The sequence below is a fragment of the Anomaloglossus baeobatrachus genome, chromosome 9 (assembly GCF_048569485.1).
Source record: "Anomaloglossus baeobatrachus isolate aAnoBae1 chromosome 9, aAnoBae1.hap1, whole genome shotgun sequence".
Taxonomy (NCBI): domain Eukaryota; kingdom Metazoa; phylum Chordata; class Amphibia; order Anura; family Aromobatidae; genus Anomaloglossus; species Anomaloglossus baeobatrachus.
Window position 1 is genome coordinate 223,161,509 of NC_134361.1, and position 14,953 is coordinate 223,176,461.

At 52.3% G+C, this 14,953-nt stretch overlaps 1 protein-coding gene and 1 long non-coding RNA gene across 2 annotated transcripts in view; one reads left to right on the forward strand and one right to left on the reverse strand.

Moving 5' to 3' along the window:
* LOC142250777 (uncharacterized) overlaps positions 1 to 11,831 on the reverse strand; it is a 154,743-nt gene extending 142,912 nt beyond the window's left edge. Inside the window, exons 1-2 of the long non-coding RNA XR_012725266.1 lie at positions 11,779 to 11,831; positions 8,329 to 8,457 (exon numbers count right to left, since the gene is read on the reverse strand). This is a non-coding gene — a long non-coding RNA (uncharacterized LOC142250777). The remainder of the gene's footprint in view (positions 1 to 8,328; positions 8,458 to 11,778) is intronic.
* Positions 11,832 to 12,342: 511 nt separating this feature from the next.
* The window catches only part of ARRDC1 (arrestin domain containing 1), a 29,489-nt gene continuing 26,878 nt past the window's right edge, over positions 12,343 to 14,953 (forward strand). Inside the window, exon 1 of the mRNA XM_075322999.1 lies at positions 12,343 to 12,515. Coding sequence (XP_075179114.1) covers positions 12,398 to 12,515 — 118 coding nt within the window. The 5' untranslated portion in view covers positions 12,343 to 12,397. The remainder of the gene's footprint in view (positions 12,516 to 14,953) is intronic.

Genomic DNA, 14,953 nt, shown 5'->3' on the forward strand with positions numbered 1-14,953 from the left:
TATTTTCTTGTACATATGGGCAGTATTATAGTAGTTATATTCTTGTACATAGGAGCAGTATTATAGTAGTTATATTCTTGTACATAGGGAGCAGTATTATAGTAGTTATTTTCTTGTACATATGGGCAGTATTATAGTAGTTATATTCCTGTACATAGGAGCAGTATTATGGTAGTCATATTCTTCTACATAGGGGCAGTATTATAGTAGTTATATTCTTGTACATAGGGGCAGTATTATAGTAGTTATATTCCTGGACATAGGGGGCAGTATTATAGTAGTTATATTCTAATACATAGGGGGCAGTATTATATTAGTTATATTCATACACATTAGAGGATAGTCATCTGAAGCTGTCAGTTTCGGCTGAATGAGACAATTATTTATCGTGCTCTTTGGGGAGATGAGATAAGTCGTACCCCAGGTGTCTGGGCTCGGTTTATTCTCCTATGTTTGGCAGACCTGAGCATGTTACAGTATTGGGAGACGGGAGGAATAGCGTTCAGCTCTTGTACGTGTATGAAAAACACTTTCCTCGCGTCTCATCATATCTCTGCCACCATCACAGCAGTCATTTCAAGAAACTGGAATCTCAGCAGTCTGACATTTTTCTAAGTAATAGGATGGGACAGGTTGCAGGATCCATTTCTTCCACGCAATTGACCTAAAATTGTCAGAATCGCTGAAATATAAAATTTCCATACAGAAAATGCAGCAGCAAGAGTCATCGTTGAGCTTCCACCTCCCATACAAATGATGCCACGAGCCGGGGTGGGAGAATGTCTGGCTCTGTGTATAGGTGGACACATGGGCCACAAAGTCACCGCCGACCCCTGTCTACTCCATCCTCCCAAAATGTGAGGTATGCCACGGAAAAAAAGGAATCCGGTCTATAGGAACCCGAGTCCAGAAGAAGAAGGACCCACAATAAACCTTTACATGTCCCTCCAGACTAGAAGGCTACAGCGATGGTCAAGAATCGTGGCTTCCCATCGAGGAGAACACGTCCTGTGCCAACCTAGAGAAGGTTTGTAGGGGGTTGAGGAACCTAACGGCCACACAAAGACCCCCTGGCCTAGACCATGTAGGAGGCACCATATACAGTATATATCAAAAGTGAGTACACCCCTCATATTTTTGTACATGTTATTATATTTTTTCATGGGACAACCCTGTGATACCATGTACAGTGTCAGTGCGCAGCTTGTATACAATGTACAGTGTCAGTGCGCAGCTTGTATACAATGTACAGTGTCAGTGCGCAGCTCGTACACAATGTACAGTGTCGGTGTGCAGTTCACATACAATGTACAGTGTCAGTGTGCAGCTTGTATACAATGTACAGTGTCAGTGTGCAGCTTGTATACAATGTACAGTGTCAGTGTGCAGCTTGTATACAATGTACAGTGTCAGTGTGCAGCTTGTATACAATGTACAGTGTCAGTGTGCAGCTTGTATAACAGTGTAAATCTGGTGCCCTCTAAATAAGCCAACTCACAGCCAATAATGTCTAAACCACTGGCAACAAAAGTGAGTACACCCCTAGTATAAAATGGCCAAATTGTGCTCAATTAGCCATTCCCCCTCCCCGGAGTCATGTGACTCATTAGTGTTACAAGGTCTCGGTGTGAATGGGGGGCAGGGGTGTTACATTTGGTGTTACCCCTCACACACTCTCTCATACTGGATGTTCAACATGGCTTCTTATGGGAAAGAATTATCTGAGGAGCTGAATAAAAGAATTGTTGCCGCACATAAAGATGGCCGAGGCTATAAGAAGATTGTCAGCACCCTGAACCTGAGCTGCAGCACAGTGGCCAAGACCATACAGCGGTATAACCAGACAGGATCCACTCAGAACGGGCCTCGCTATAGTCGACGACAGAAGCTGAGTGCACGAGCTCAGCATCATATCTGTCAGGGCCAGGCGGTCGGGCAGACCCAGGAGGTGGATCCACTGGGCCGAACTCTAAGATGGTGGTAAGGAGTCCGGTAGCTGCAGCAGTATGGGCAGTAGAACAGTCCGTGCAAGTGAAGGTACCGAAGAAGTCCCTGGGACCACGGAGTCACGGATGGTGGTCCGGGTGACGTAGCTCAGGTTCGGAAGCCGAGATGATGTCAGGCGGGGTCCGGAACCTTTTGGAGCGAGATGACGGGTCACTGCAGGGATCCGAGATGGTACGGACTGTCAGATGGCAGACGGACAGCGTGCGGGGTTCGGGATTCAGCAGGCCCGGCTGGCGAGGCAGGATCAGCTCTAGAAGAGAGATACGTGAGTATGGCAAGACGACACAAGGAGACCTGACTCCTAGCTTGGAAAACACGAAGATCAGGCCCCGCCCCCTTGGACACTAACCCCCTTTATACCCTGTACCTGTTCAACCTCATTTCCTGTTAATGGACGCTGGCCCTTTAAGAAAGGGTCAGTGACCGCGCGCGCGCCCTAATGCGCATGCGCGCCGCCCGGGTGCCAGAAGCCAGGGAAGGAGGCTGAGAGGAGGACGCAGGGGAGCCGGCCAGATCCTGGGAAGCCGTCGGGCGCCGGAATCGGGCACCAGGGGGCCTGGGAAGGACGGGCACCGGAGGCTGGAGAGCGGGGAGCGTGGCAGGTGAGCCGGGGAGCGGGGGTGAGGACCCGGGGAGCGTGACAGTACCCCCCCCCCACGCCCCCCTCCCCGCAATCGGGACATGAAGGCACGGATCAGAGGAGTGCCCACGTTCTCCCTGGGCTCCCAGGACCTATCCTCAGGACCATACCCTTCCCAGTCCACCAGGAAGAACTGTCGACCACGTATGGTCTTCATGGCCACGACATCCCTTACCGCATAGATGTCGTCATCGGCTATAGGAGGAGGAGCCGAACTGGCAGCAGCGGAGAAGGGACCAAGGACAACCGGCTTGAGCAGGGAGACGTGGAAGGAGTTGGGTATCCTCATCGTGGCCGGGAGCTGGAGCTTGTAGGAGACCTCATTGATTTTGCTGAGGACTTTAAACGGCCCGATGTAGCGAGGACCCAGCTTGTAGGATGGTATCTTCAACCGGATGTACTGGGAAGCAAGCCAGACTAGATCTCCAGGAGAGAAACACGGAGGGTCCAGACGCCTCTTGTCAGCGTGTTTCTTCATCCGCTGGGAAGCGCGTCCCAGGGACGCCTTGACAGAGTCCCAAATGGCAGCGAAGTCACGGACTACAGTATCAGCCGCAGGGACATCCGAAGAAGGGGATATAGGCAATGGGACGGAGGGCTGTAGTCCGTAAACGACATGGAAGGGAGATTTGGAGGACGACTCACTGATGTGGTGGTTATGTGAGAATTCAGCCCAAGGCAGAAGCGTGGACCAGTCGTCGTGATGGGCGTTGACATAGTGACGTAAGAAGGAGGTCAAGGTTTGATTGACCCTCTCCACTTGGCCATTAGACTGAGGATGGTAAGCAGAAGAAAAGTCCAGAGTCACTCCCAGATGTGTGCAGAGCGCCCTCCAGAAGCGGGAGGTGAACTGAGTTCCTCTGTCGGACACGATGTGGGATGGAAAGCCATGCAAGCGGAAGATGTGATGTATATAGGCTTCCGCGAGTTCCTGAGCAGAGGGCAGTCCAGCCATAGGGACGAAGTGAGCCATTTTGGAGAACCGGTCCACCACGACCCATATGACCGTGTGTCCGGAGGACAATGGCAAGTCAGTAATAAAATCCATTGCTATGTGTTGCCACGGAACTGAGGGTATCGGCAGAGGCAGAAGACGGCCATAGGGCAGGTGTTTGGGCGTCTTGTTCCTGGCACAAGAGGAGCAGGCAGAGACAAAAGCAGCGACGTCCGTGCGAAGGGATGGCCACCAGTAATGGCGTACAATCGCACCCCATGTTCTCTTCTGGCCAGCATGGCCGGCTGTTTTTGAGGCATGGCCCCAGTGTAACACTTTTTGTCTGTCAGTCTCAGAGACATAGGTCTTTCCGGGCGGTATCTGGGCCAGGGTGACAGGGGCCACCGGAAGGATCTTGCTAGGAGAGATGATAGGTTGGGTAGTCTCTTCCTCCTGCTCCATGGGCATGAAAGACCTAGACAAGGCATCAGCGCGTACATTTTTGTCCGCGGGTCGGAAATGGAGCTGGAAGTCAAACCTGGCAAAGAATAAGGACCACCTGGCTTGCCGTGGGTTCAGTCGCTGAGCGGACCGCAAGTATTCCAGGTTCTTGTGGTCCGTGTAGATAATCACGGGGTACACTGCTCCTTCCAGGAGGTAGCGCCACTCCTCCAGAGCCAGTTTGACTGCCAATAGTTCTCGGTCACCGATGGTGTAGTTGCGTTCAGGCGCTGAGAAGCTCTTGGAGAAGAAACCGCAAGTCACCATCTTCCCGGAGGAGGACTTCTGCATGAGCACTGCTCCGGCTCCCGAGGAGGAGGCATCCACCTCTAAGGTGAACTGGCGGTTTAACTCCGGACGGTGGAGTACAGGAGCGGAGGCAAAGGCTCGCTTCAGTGAGCAAAACGCGGCGTCGGCCGCAGGTGACCAGTCCTTTGGATTAGCCTCCTTTTTGGTCAAAGCGGAGAGAGGAGCAGTCAGGGCAGAGAAGTGAGGGATAAACTGGCGGTAGTAGTTGGCGAATCCCAGGAACCGTTGGATTGCCTTCAGTCCAGAAGGGGGAGGCCAGTTGAGTATGGAGGAGACCTTCTTTGGATCCATTTGCAGTCCAGTACCCGAGATGATGTATCCCAGGAAAGGAAGAGAGGACTGCTCAAAGACACACTTCTCATATTTGGCGTAGAGACGGTTCTCTCTCAGTCTCTGTAGGACCAGCTGTACGTTCTCTCTGTGGGTCTGGAGGTCCGGAGAGTAGATAAGGATGTCATCCAGATAAACTACTACACAGATGTAGAGGAGGTCCCGGAATATGTCGTTCACCAATTCTTGGAAGACTGCTGGTGCGTTACACAAGCCGAAGGGCATCACGCAGTATTCATAGTGCCCATCGCGAGTATTAAACGCGGTCTTCCATTCGTCCCCAGAGCGGATACGAACTAGGTTGTAGGCACCCCGCAGATCCAGCTTGGTGAACACACGGGCTCCTCTGAGCCGGTCGAACAATTCAGGGATGAGCGGCAGAGGGTACTTGTTTTTGACGGTGATCTGATTCAGACCCCGGTAGTCGATGCATGGGCGTAGGTCACCCTCTTTCTTCTTAACGAAGAAGAAGCCTGCTCCCGCAGGAGAGGAGGATCTCCGGATGAATCCCTTTGCCAGGCTCTCTGTGATGTAGGTAGACATGGCCCTGGTTTCGGCGGGGGACAACGGATATATCCGTCCTCGAGGTGGTGTTGCTCCTGGGAGCAGGTCGATGGCACAATCGTAGGGACGGTGTGGCGGAAGTACCTCAGACTCCTTCTTGTCAAAAACGTCTGCGAAGGACCAATAGGCCGAGGGCAGTTCCGGTAGGTTCTCTGGAACCGGAGGTCGTCGGATGGGTTGTATGGACTTCAGACACTTCTCATGACAAGCAGGACCCCATCGGGTGATTTCGCCAGTACCCCAGCTGACTGATGGTTCGTGAGTCCGCAACCAGGGAAGTCCCAGCAGGATTTGATGGGACATGTGTGGAAGGACGTAGAGAGCGATGTTCTCGGTGTGCAGGGCACCGATACGCAGTTCGACCGGTCTGGTGACCCAGGAGATGGTATCAGAGAGAGGTCTCCCATCCACAGAGGCAATCACTAGGGGCTTCTCGAGTAGAGTAACAGGCAGCTGGTACTTGTCCACAGTGGCCTGCTGGATGAAATTGCCTGCTGCTCCAGAATCGAGGTATGCCTCAGCCGTGAAGCGCGTCTCTCCCGTTGACACTTGTACAGTCCACATAACCGGGTCTGAGAGAGTCCCAGCACCTAGGGAGGCCTCTCCTACCAACCCTAGGCTTTGGAGTTTCCCGGCCTTTCCGGACAGGAGCGTAGGAGGTGTGTGTCCTCTCCGCAGTAAAAGCAGAGACCCTTGGCGAGCCGCTCTGCTCGACGTTGTTCAGACTGTCGTACTCGGTCGATCTGCATGGGCTCGTGGACGGGAATCCCAGCTGTTGCTGACTGAGAGACGGAGGGCTTCTGTGGGGGAGAAGAATGCCGTACCGGACGTCTCTCACGAGACAGCTCTTTGGAGCGCTCCTGAAAACGAAGGTCCACTCGAGTTGCTAGGGCAATCAGAGCATCTAGGGTGGAGGGCACGTCACGACCCGCCAACTCATCTTTGATGCGACTCGAGAGTCCTTCCCAGAAGGCGGCTGTTAGGGCCTCATTATTCCACCCGAGTTCTGAAGCCAAGGTGCGGAAACGGATGGCGTATTGGCCCACCGTCAGTGTTCCTTGACGTAAGCGGAGAAGGGATGAAGCAGACGCAGAGGCGCGTCCCGGCTCGTCAAAGGTGCTGCGAAAGGCCTGCAGGAACTCTTGAAGATCCTTGGTCATAGGGTCCTCCTTCTCCCACAAGGGGTTCATCCACGCCAGTGCCTCGCCCTCTAGGTGAGACATGATGAAGGCGACCTTGGCTTGGTCGGAGGCAAACAAGTGTGGTAGCTGCGTGAAATGAAGGGAACATTGGTTTATGAAGCCCCTGCAGGTCTTGGGATCTCCGGCATAACGAGGTGGTGAAGCCAAACGGAGTTGGGAAGCAGTCGAAGAGGCTGCCACGGGTGCGGGAGCCGTGGATTGACTAGTGGAGGCCCGGAACGTTGAAGGCGTAACTGCCGCTTGTAACGTGTACAGGCGGGTGTCCACGGAGGTCATAAAGTTCAGCATGCGGGTCTGGACTTCACGCTGGCGTTGGAGTTCCTCTTGCAAGGCCGCTAGTGCTGCAGCGGGATCCATGGCCTGATCTTACTGTCAGGGCCAGGCGGTCGGGCAGACCCAGGAGGTGGATCCACTGGGCCGAACTCTAAGATGGTGGTAAGGAGTCCGGTAGCTGCAGCAGTATGGGCAGTAGAACAGTCCGTGCAAGTGAAGGTACCGAAGAAGTCCCTGGGACCACGGAGTCACGGATGGTGGTCCGGGTGACGTAGCTCAGGTTCGGAAGCCGAGATGATGTCAGGCGGGGTCCGGAACCTTTTGGAGCGAGATGACGGGTCACTGCAGGGATCCGAGATGGTACGGACTGTCAGATGGCAGACGGACAGCGTGCGGGGTTCGGGATTCAGCAGGCCCGGCTGGCGAGGCAGGATCAGCTCTAGAAGAGAGATACGTGAGTATGGCAAGACGACACAAGGAGACCTGACTCCTAGCTTGGAAAACACGAAGATCAGGCCCCGCCCCCTTGGACACTAACCCCCTTTATACCCTGTACCTGTTCAACCTCATTTCCTGTTAATGGACGCTGGCCCTTTAAGAAAGGGTCAGTGACCGCGCGCGCGCCCTAATGCGCATGCGCGCCGCCCGGGTGCCAGAAGCCAGGGAAGGAGGCTGAGAGGAGGACGCAGGGGAGCCGGCCAGATCCTGGGAAGCCGTCGGGCGCCGGAATCGGGCACCAGGGGGGCCTGGGAAGGACGGGCACCGGAGGCTGGAGAGCGGGGAGCGTGGCAGGTGAGCCGGGGAGCGGGGGTGAGGACCCGGGGAGCGTGACAATATCCAGAGGTCGTCTTTTCAGAATAGACGTATGAGTGAAGTCAGCATTGCGTACATCATACGTACAGGGGTGGGGGTCTGCCTGTCAGTGCTAAGATCATACGCTGCACACTGCAGAGGTTACAGGGGTGGGGGTCCGCCTGTCAGTGCTCAGATCATACGCTGCACACTGCAGAGGTTACAGGGGTGGGGGTCCACCTATCAGTGCTCAGATCATACGCTGCACACTGCAGAGGTTACAAGGGTGGGGGGTCCGCCTGTCAGTGCTCAGACCATACACCACACACTGCAGAGGTTACAGGGTGGGGGGTCCGCCTGTCAGTGCTCTGACCATACACCGCACACTGCAGAGGTTACAGGGGTGCGGGGTCCGCCTGTCAGTGCTCTGACCATACGCCGCACACTGCAGAGGTTACAGGGGTGCGGGGTCCGCCTGTCAGTGCTCTGACCATATGCCGCCCACTGCAGAGGTTACAGGGGTGCGGGGTCACCCTGTTAGTGCTCACACCATACACTGCACACTGCAGAGGTTACAAGGGTGGGGGGTCCGCCTGTTACTGCTCAGACCATACACCGCACACTGCAGCACAATGCTCTGCATGGCTGTTGGCACAGAAGGAAGCCTCTTCTAAGGATGAACAAGAAAGCCGTAAGCAGTTTGCTGAAGACAAGCAGACTATAGACATGGATTACTGGAACCGTCCTATGGTCTGATGGGACCAAGATAAACTTACTTGGTTCAGATGGTGTCAAGCATGTGTTGTGGTGGCAACCAGGTGAGGAGGTCAAAGACAAGTGCGTCCTGCCTACAGTCAGGCATGGTGGTGGAGGGTGATGGTTTGGGGCTGCATGAGTGCTGTTGGCTGTAGACGAGATACAAAGAGAAATGATTAGAAGGGGTGAACACATTGGGGATATTCCCTTAAAGGAAGCTGTAACTAGATATGGAGCCCCTAAACCACCAGCATAAGAGTTTAAAGTGGCTGATGAGTCCAGAGGCAGGTGGAGCTGACAAGTAAGATCTGATCCGATCAGTTGGGCAGTACCTGTACACACTGGTGTACTGACACATGTATTCGGCCGGCTCTGGAGCTTCCTAGGCAGATGTGCAGCATCTCACTATTTGCATACAGCATTCGCCTGATTTGCACCTATGAACTCACTTGCCCTTTATAAAGTATCATTATTCATAAACTGTTCAAAGCCAAGACCATGAGAGGCGATTATAATGGCCGCACATGAGACATGTGCTTATAAAATATTTACGCTCCTTCTTTCAGAGCCTCCATCATACACAGGCCGGCGAGGACAGATCCATTACTTGTTTGTTATGTATTACTGGAGGAAGAAGCAAGGGTTAATTCTTACCATTATATTTGCTGGCAGATGGTTGGTGACCGTACAATACCTTTCAATGGTGCACTATATAGTGCCGAAATAATACACCTATGTATCACTGCCATGATGTGACCATAGCCAAAGAGTTCCCCTGAGTTGCAGATAAAGTTTACAAAACTTTTTAGCAGTCAGAAGTTTGATGGTTGGAGATCCCATGGTCGGCTTCAGGTATATGCACTCACTTACGTGACCCAGTGTACCCCACCCCTGTTTTTTTTAGGCCCCCCGGCGTCCGCTCTATGGGGGGGGCTCGGCTCCGTACCCTCAGAGGGCACCTCCTCCATACATAAATTGTGTGATGGTGCGAACTGCAGAGTGTGCCCCCCAAGGCATTATGGACCTCTGCTCTTACCCGGGTTTGCAGGTTGGGGGCGCCGGCCCGGCCATTCACTACACTGGAGGGATCGAACCTGGGCTAAGTGGAAAGTCTGTCCGTCTGTCTTCAACAAGACGATGCTCAGTTAGGGGCTTGTTCACATGTAGCATTTTTGATGCTTTTTGTTTTGCAAAAAACAGCTGCATTCTAAACTTCCTAAAGCCTCATTCATACGGTGCATTTGTTTACGCTGTGGTGCATTTTTAAAAACACAGCATATCAATTCTTTCAACTTTTTTTTACTGCAGTTTTTCCCCATTGAGATAAGAAATGGCTCAGAACCTAAAAAACAAAAAAATATATAAAAAAAGCTGCATGTGAACATACCCTAAGGATTCGTGGCCTTTTGTTTTAGTGAACCGTGGGGTCTCAGCACCAAAAAAACTGTCGTGTAAAAAACACGATAAAGTTGAGTGCTGTATGGGCACATAGCGGGACGCTTCCAAAGAGCCTGCTCCAATTTTTCACAGATTTTGGAAAAAAAATCTGACAGACTTGGGGTCTTTATGGAATATGGTAAAGCCCAGGTGGGAGCCAACATGATGCTCTAGGTATGTGATCATTAATTTGATGATTTTTTTACTTGGTAAAACCCATAACGAGCCTTTATGATTGTGAAAGTGGTGGAAGAACAGGCTCATATGGACTAAGATAATAATAATAATAATAATAATACCTGTAAAAAAGTAATGCATGATAATGGTACCAAAATAATAATAATAAAATAATAATAATAATAATTATTATTATTATAATGATAACAATAATAAATAATAAAAACATAATACTTAACAATAATGATAATCATGATAAGAAATAATAATAAATCATTAAAATATAATAAATAATAACAATCTAAAATAATAATGATAATATAATAATAATAATAATAGTAATACTATTATTATTAATAATAATAAGAATTATTATTATTATAACAATGATAAATAATAAAAACATAATACTTAACAATAATGATAATCATGATAAGAAATAATAATAAATCATTAAAATATAATAAATAATAACAATCTAAAATAATAATGATAATATAATATTAATAATAGTAATACTATTATTATTAATAATAATAAGAATTATTATTATTATAACAATGATAAATAATAAAAACATAATACTTAACAATAATGATAATCATGTTAAGAAATAATAATAAATCATTAAAATATAATAAATAATAACAATCTAAAATAATAATGATAATATAATAATAATAGTAATACTATTATTATTAATAATAATAAGAATTATTATTATTATAACAATGATAAATAATAGTAACAATATATTAATAATAAAATCATAATAATGAAAATAAATAATAATAATGCTAATAAATAATAATACATTAATAAAAATGTTAATAAAGAATAACAATAATAATAATAATGATAACAATAATAAATAATCATTAAAACAATAATTAATAATAATAATGATGATAATAATAATAACAATAATAATCAATAATTAAAATATAATAAACAATAATAATCTAACATAATAATGATAATAAATAACATAAATTTTAATAAAATAATAATAATTATTATTATTATTATTAATAACAACAATAATAAATAATAACAATATAATAATAAATTCATAATAATAATTTTATTCATTTATATAGTGCTGTTAATTCCACAGCGCTTTACATACATTGGCAACACTGTCCCCATTGGGGCTCACAATCTAAATTCCCTATCAGTATGTTTTTGGAGTGTGGGAGGAAACCCCTGCAAACACAGGGAGAACATACAAATTCCTTGCAGATGTTGTCCTTAGTGGGACTAGAACCCAAGACCCCAGCACGGCAAGACTGCAGTGCTAATAATAATAATAATAATAATAATCTTTATTTCTATAGCGCCAACATATTCCGTAGCGCTTTACAATTCAGGAGGATCATATACAAACAAGTAGCAGTTATAGAAATACAATATTTAGAGGGGAAAAAAAAATAGTGTATACAAAATACAGTGTATACAAAATACAAAAAAATACAACCCTGCTCGTGAGAGCTTACAATCTACAATGAGATGGGGGGAGAGGCAAGGTTCAAGTGCTTATTTACAATGACAATCCAACCATCTCACGGAAATGGGGCTGGATAATGGTTTCCTGGACCAGTGGGCCCGAGAGCCTTGAGTGCTAACCACTGAGCCACCACAAGACTGCAGTGCTAACCACTGAGCCACCGTGCCGCCCATAATAATGAAAATAAATAATAATGCTAATAAATAATAATACATTAATAAAAATGTTAATAAATAATAATAGTGATAATAAATAATAATTAAAATATAATAATGAAAATAATTAATAATAATGAAAATTAATAATAACAATAAAACAATAATAATAATAATAATAATAATAAAAAAACCTCCTGACAGCTTCATCTTCCTCCAGGCTGACAGCTGAGATGCGCGGTGTCGAGGGCGCGGCGTCAGTGACGTCACGCAGGCAGTGTGGCTGCGGGGGGCGGGGCTGTGGGCGGCGCTGGTGACGTCACGCGGGCTGTGTGGCTGCGGGGGGCGGGGCAGTGTGGCTTCGGGGGGCGGGGCTGTGGGCGGCGCTGGTAACGTCACGCGGGCAGTGTGGCTTCGGGGGGGGCGGGGCTGTGGGCGGCGCTGGTGACGTCACGCAGGCAGTGTGGCTTCGGGGGGCGGGGCTGTGGGCGGCGCTGGGGACGTCACGTGGGCAGTGTGGCTGCGGGGGCGGGGCTGTGGCTGCGGGGGGGCGGGGCTGTGGGCCGCGCTGGTGACGTCACGCGGGCAGTGTGGCTTCGGGGGGCGGGGCTGTGGGCGGCGCTGGTGACGTCACGTGGGCAGTGTGGCTGCGGGGGCGGGGCTGTGGCTGCGGGGGGCGGGGCTGTGGGCGGCGCTGGTGACGTCACGCGGGCAGTGTGTCTGCGGGGGGCGGGGCTGTGGGCGGCGCTGGTGACGTCACGTGGGCAGTGTGGCTGCGGGCTGAGGCTGTGGAGCTGCAGTCTGCGCTCGGCCATGGGGAAGGTGCAGCTGTTTGAGATCAGCCTCAGGGACAGCCGGGTGATCTACAGCCCGGGGGAGTCCCTGTGCGGGACCGTCACCATCAAGACCGCTGCGGCCCTCGCCTATAAAAGTGAGTACACCTGGGCACCCATGGGTGCCATCCCGGTGCCCACTCCCAGGCTCCACCTAGGTGCATACATCTCCATAACTCTCAGATTGGCACCCACTTTCCAGGATGATGGGTGCCAGCGCTGCTGTCGGTTAGTTGTAAGCTCCATGCGCCCACCTATAAGTGTGTGCACCTGAGCCCCCCTAGCTGCCCCGTGGACATGTCCCCCCTATGCCAGGGCTTTATTTTGTTTAACCCCTTAAATTAGTTAAGACAGGAAGGGGTTAACGCCACCCTGTAAATGTGGGTACAGGAGCGCCTACTGTCACCTGATGTAGCGTGTCTTGGATAGCTGGGGACTTGTAGTCCTTCCATATACTGTGCTGGCCCCCATCCTTCCTGACCCTGTCCTCCTCCTCCTCCTCCCCTGATAATCCAGATTAGTGCCTCCACCTCCCACATTCCTGGTAATAGCTCCCTGAGCAGATCCCCCTCCCCCGGGGTTCACTCCAGAGCAGATTCCCCCCCCCCTCCCCTCCCCCGGGGTTCACTCCAGAGCAGATGATTCCCCCCCCCTCCCCCGGGGGTTCACTCCAGAGCAGATGATTCCCCCCCCCTCCCCCGGGGGTCACTCCAGAGCAGATGATTTCCCCCCCCCCTCCCCCGGGGTTCACTCCAGAGCAGATGATTCCCCCCCCCTCCCCCGGGGGTCACTCCAGAGCAGATGATTCCCCCCCCCTCCCCCGGGGGTCACTCCAGAGCAGATGATTCCCCCCCCCCCCTCCCCCGGGGGTCACTCCAGAGCAGATGATTCCCCCCCCCCCCCCCTCCCCGGGGGTCACTCCAGAGCAGATGATTCCCCCCCCCCCTCCCCCGGGGGGTCCACTCCAGAGCAGATGATTCCCCCCCCCTCCCCCGGGGGTCCACTCCAGAGCAGATGATTTCCCCCCCCTCCCCCGGGGGTCCACTCCAGAGCAGATGATTTCCCCCCCCTCTCCCCTGGGGGTCACTCCAGAGCAGATGATTTCCCCCCCCCCCCTCCCCCTGGGGGTCACTCCAGAGCAGATCCCCCCCCCCCCCTCCCCCGGGGGGTCACTCCAGAGCAGATCCCCCCCCCCCCTCCCCCCGGGGGTCACTCCAGAGCAGATCCCCCCCCCCCTCTCCCCCTGGGGGTCACTCCAGAGCAGATCCCCCCCCCCCCCTCTCCCCTGGGGGTCACTCCAGAGCAGATTCCCCCTCCCCCCCCTCTCCCCTGGGGGTCACTCCAGAGCAGATCCCCCCCCCCCCTCTCCCCTGGGGGTCACTCCAGAGCAGATCCCCCCCCCCCCTCCCCCGGGGGTCCACTCCAGAGCAGATCCCCCCCCCCCTCCCCCGGGGGTCACTCCAGAGCAGATCCCCCCCCCCCTCCCCCGGGGGTCACTCCAGAGCAGATTCCCCCCCCCCCCTCCCCCGGGGGGTCACTCCAGAGCAGATTCCCCCCCCCCCTCCCCCGGGGGGTCCACTCCAGAGCAGATTCCCCCCCCCCCCTCCCCCCGGGGGTCCACTCCAGAGCAGATCCCCCCCCCCCCTCCCCCGGGGGTCACTCCAGAGCAGATCCCCCCCCCCCTCCCCCCGGGGGTCACTCCAGAGCAGATCCCCCCCCCCCCTCCCCCGGGGGTCCACTCCAGAGCAGATCCCCCCCCCCCTCCCCCGGGGGTCACTCCAGAGCAGATCCCCCCCCCTTCCTCCCCGGGGGTCACTCCAGAGCAGATTCCCCCCCCCCTCCCCCGGGGGTCACTCCAGAGCAGATCCCCCCCCCCCCCCCTCCCCCGGGGGTCACTCCAGAGCAGATCCCCCTCCCCTCCCCCGGGGGTCACTCCAGAGCAGATTCCCCCCCCCCCCCTTCCCCGGGGGTCACTCCAGAGCAGATCCCCCCCCCCCTCTCCCGGGGGGTCACTCCAGAGCAGATCCCCCCCCCCTCCCCCCGGGGGTCACTCCAGAGCAAGATCCCCCCCCCCCTCCCCCGGGGGTCACTCCAGAGCAAGATTCCCCCCCCCCCTCCCCCGGGGGGTCACTCCAGAGCAGATCCCCCCCCCCTCCCCCGGGGGTCACTCCAGAGCAGATCCCCCCCCCCTCCCCCGGGGGTCCCACTCCAGAGCAGATCCCCCCCCCCCCCCTTCCCCGGGGGTCACTCCAGAGCAGATCCCCCCCCCCTCTCCCGGGGGTCACTCCAGAGCAGAACCTGCTCCTTTTGCCTTGTTCACTGTTCAAAACAGGTGTGTAAAGGGCCAGTGCAAAAGTATTGGTGCCTTCCACTAACCCTTCTCTCAGGGTCCTAAATGATCACTGATTTCCTCTAACCTCTCCCTGGGGGGTGACTACCTGTGCCTTATTATTTGCCCCCCTCCCCCATCGGTTGCATTGTATCTGTGTGGACCCCTCTCTTCACTTGTTTTTTTTTACCTGTCTTTGCCTCTTTT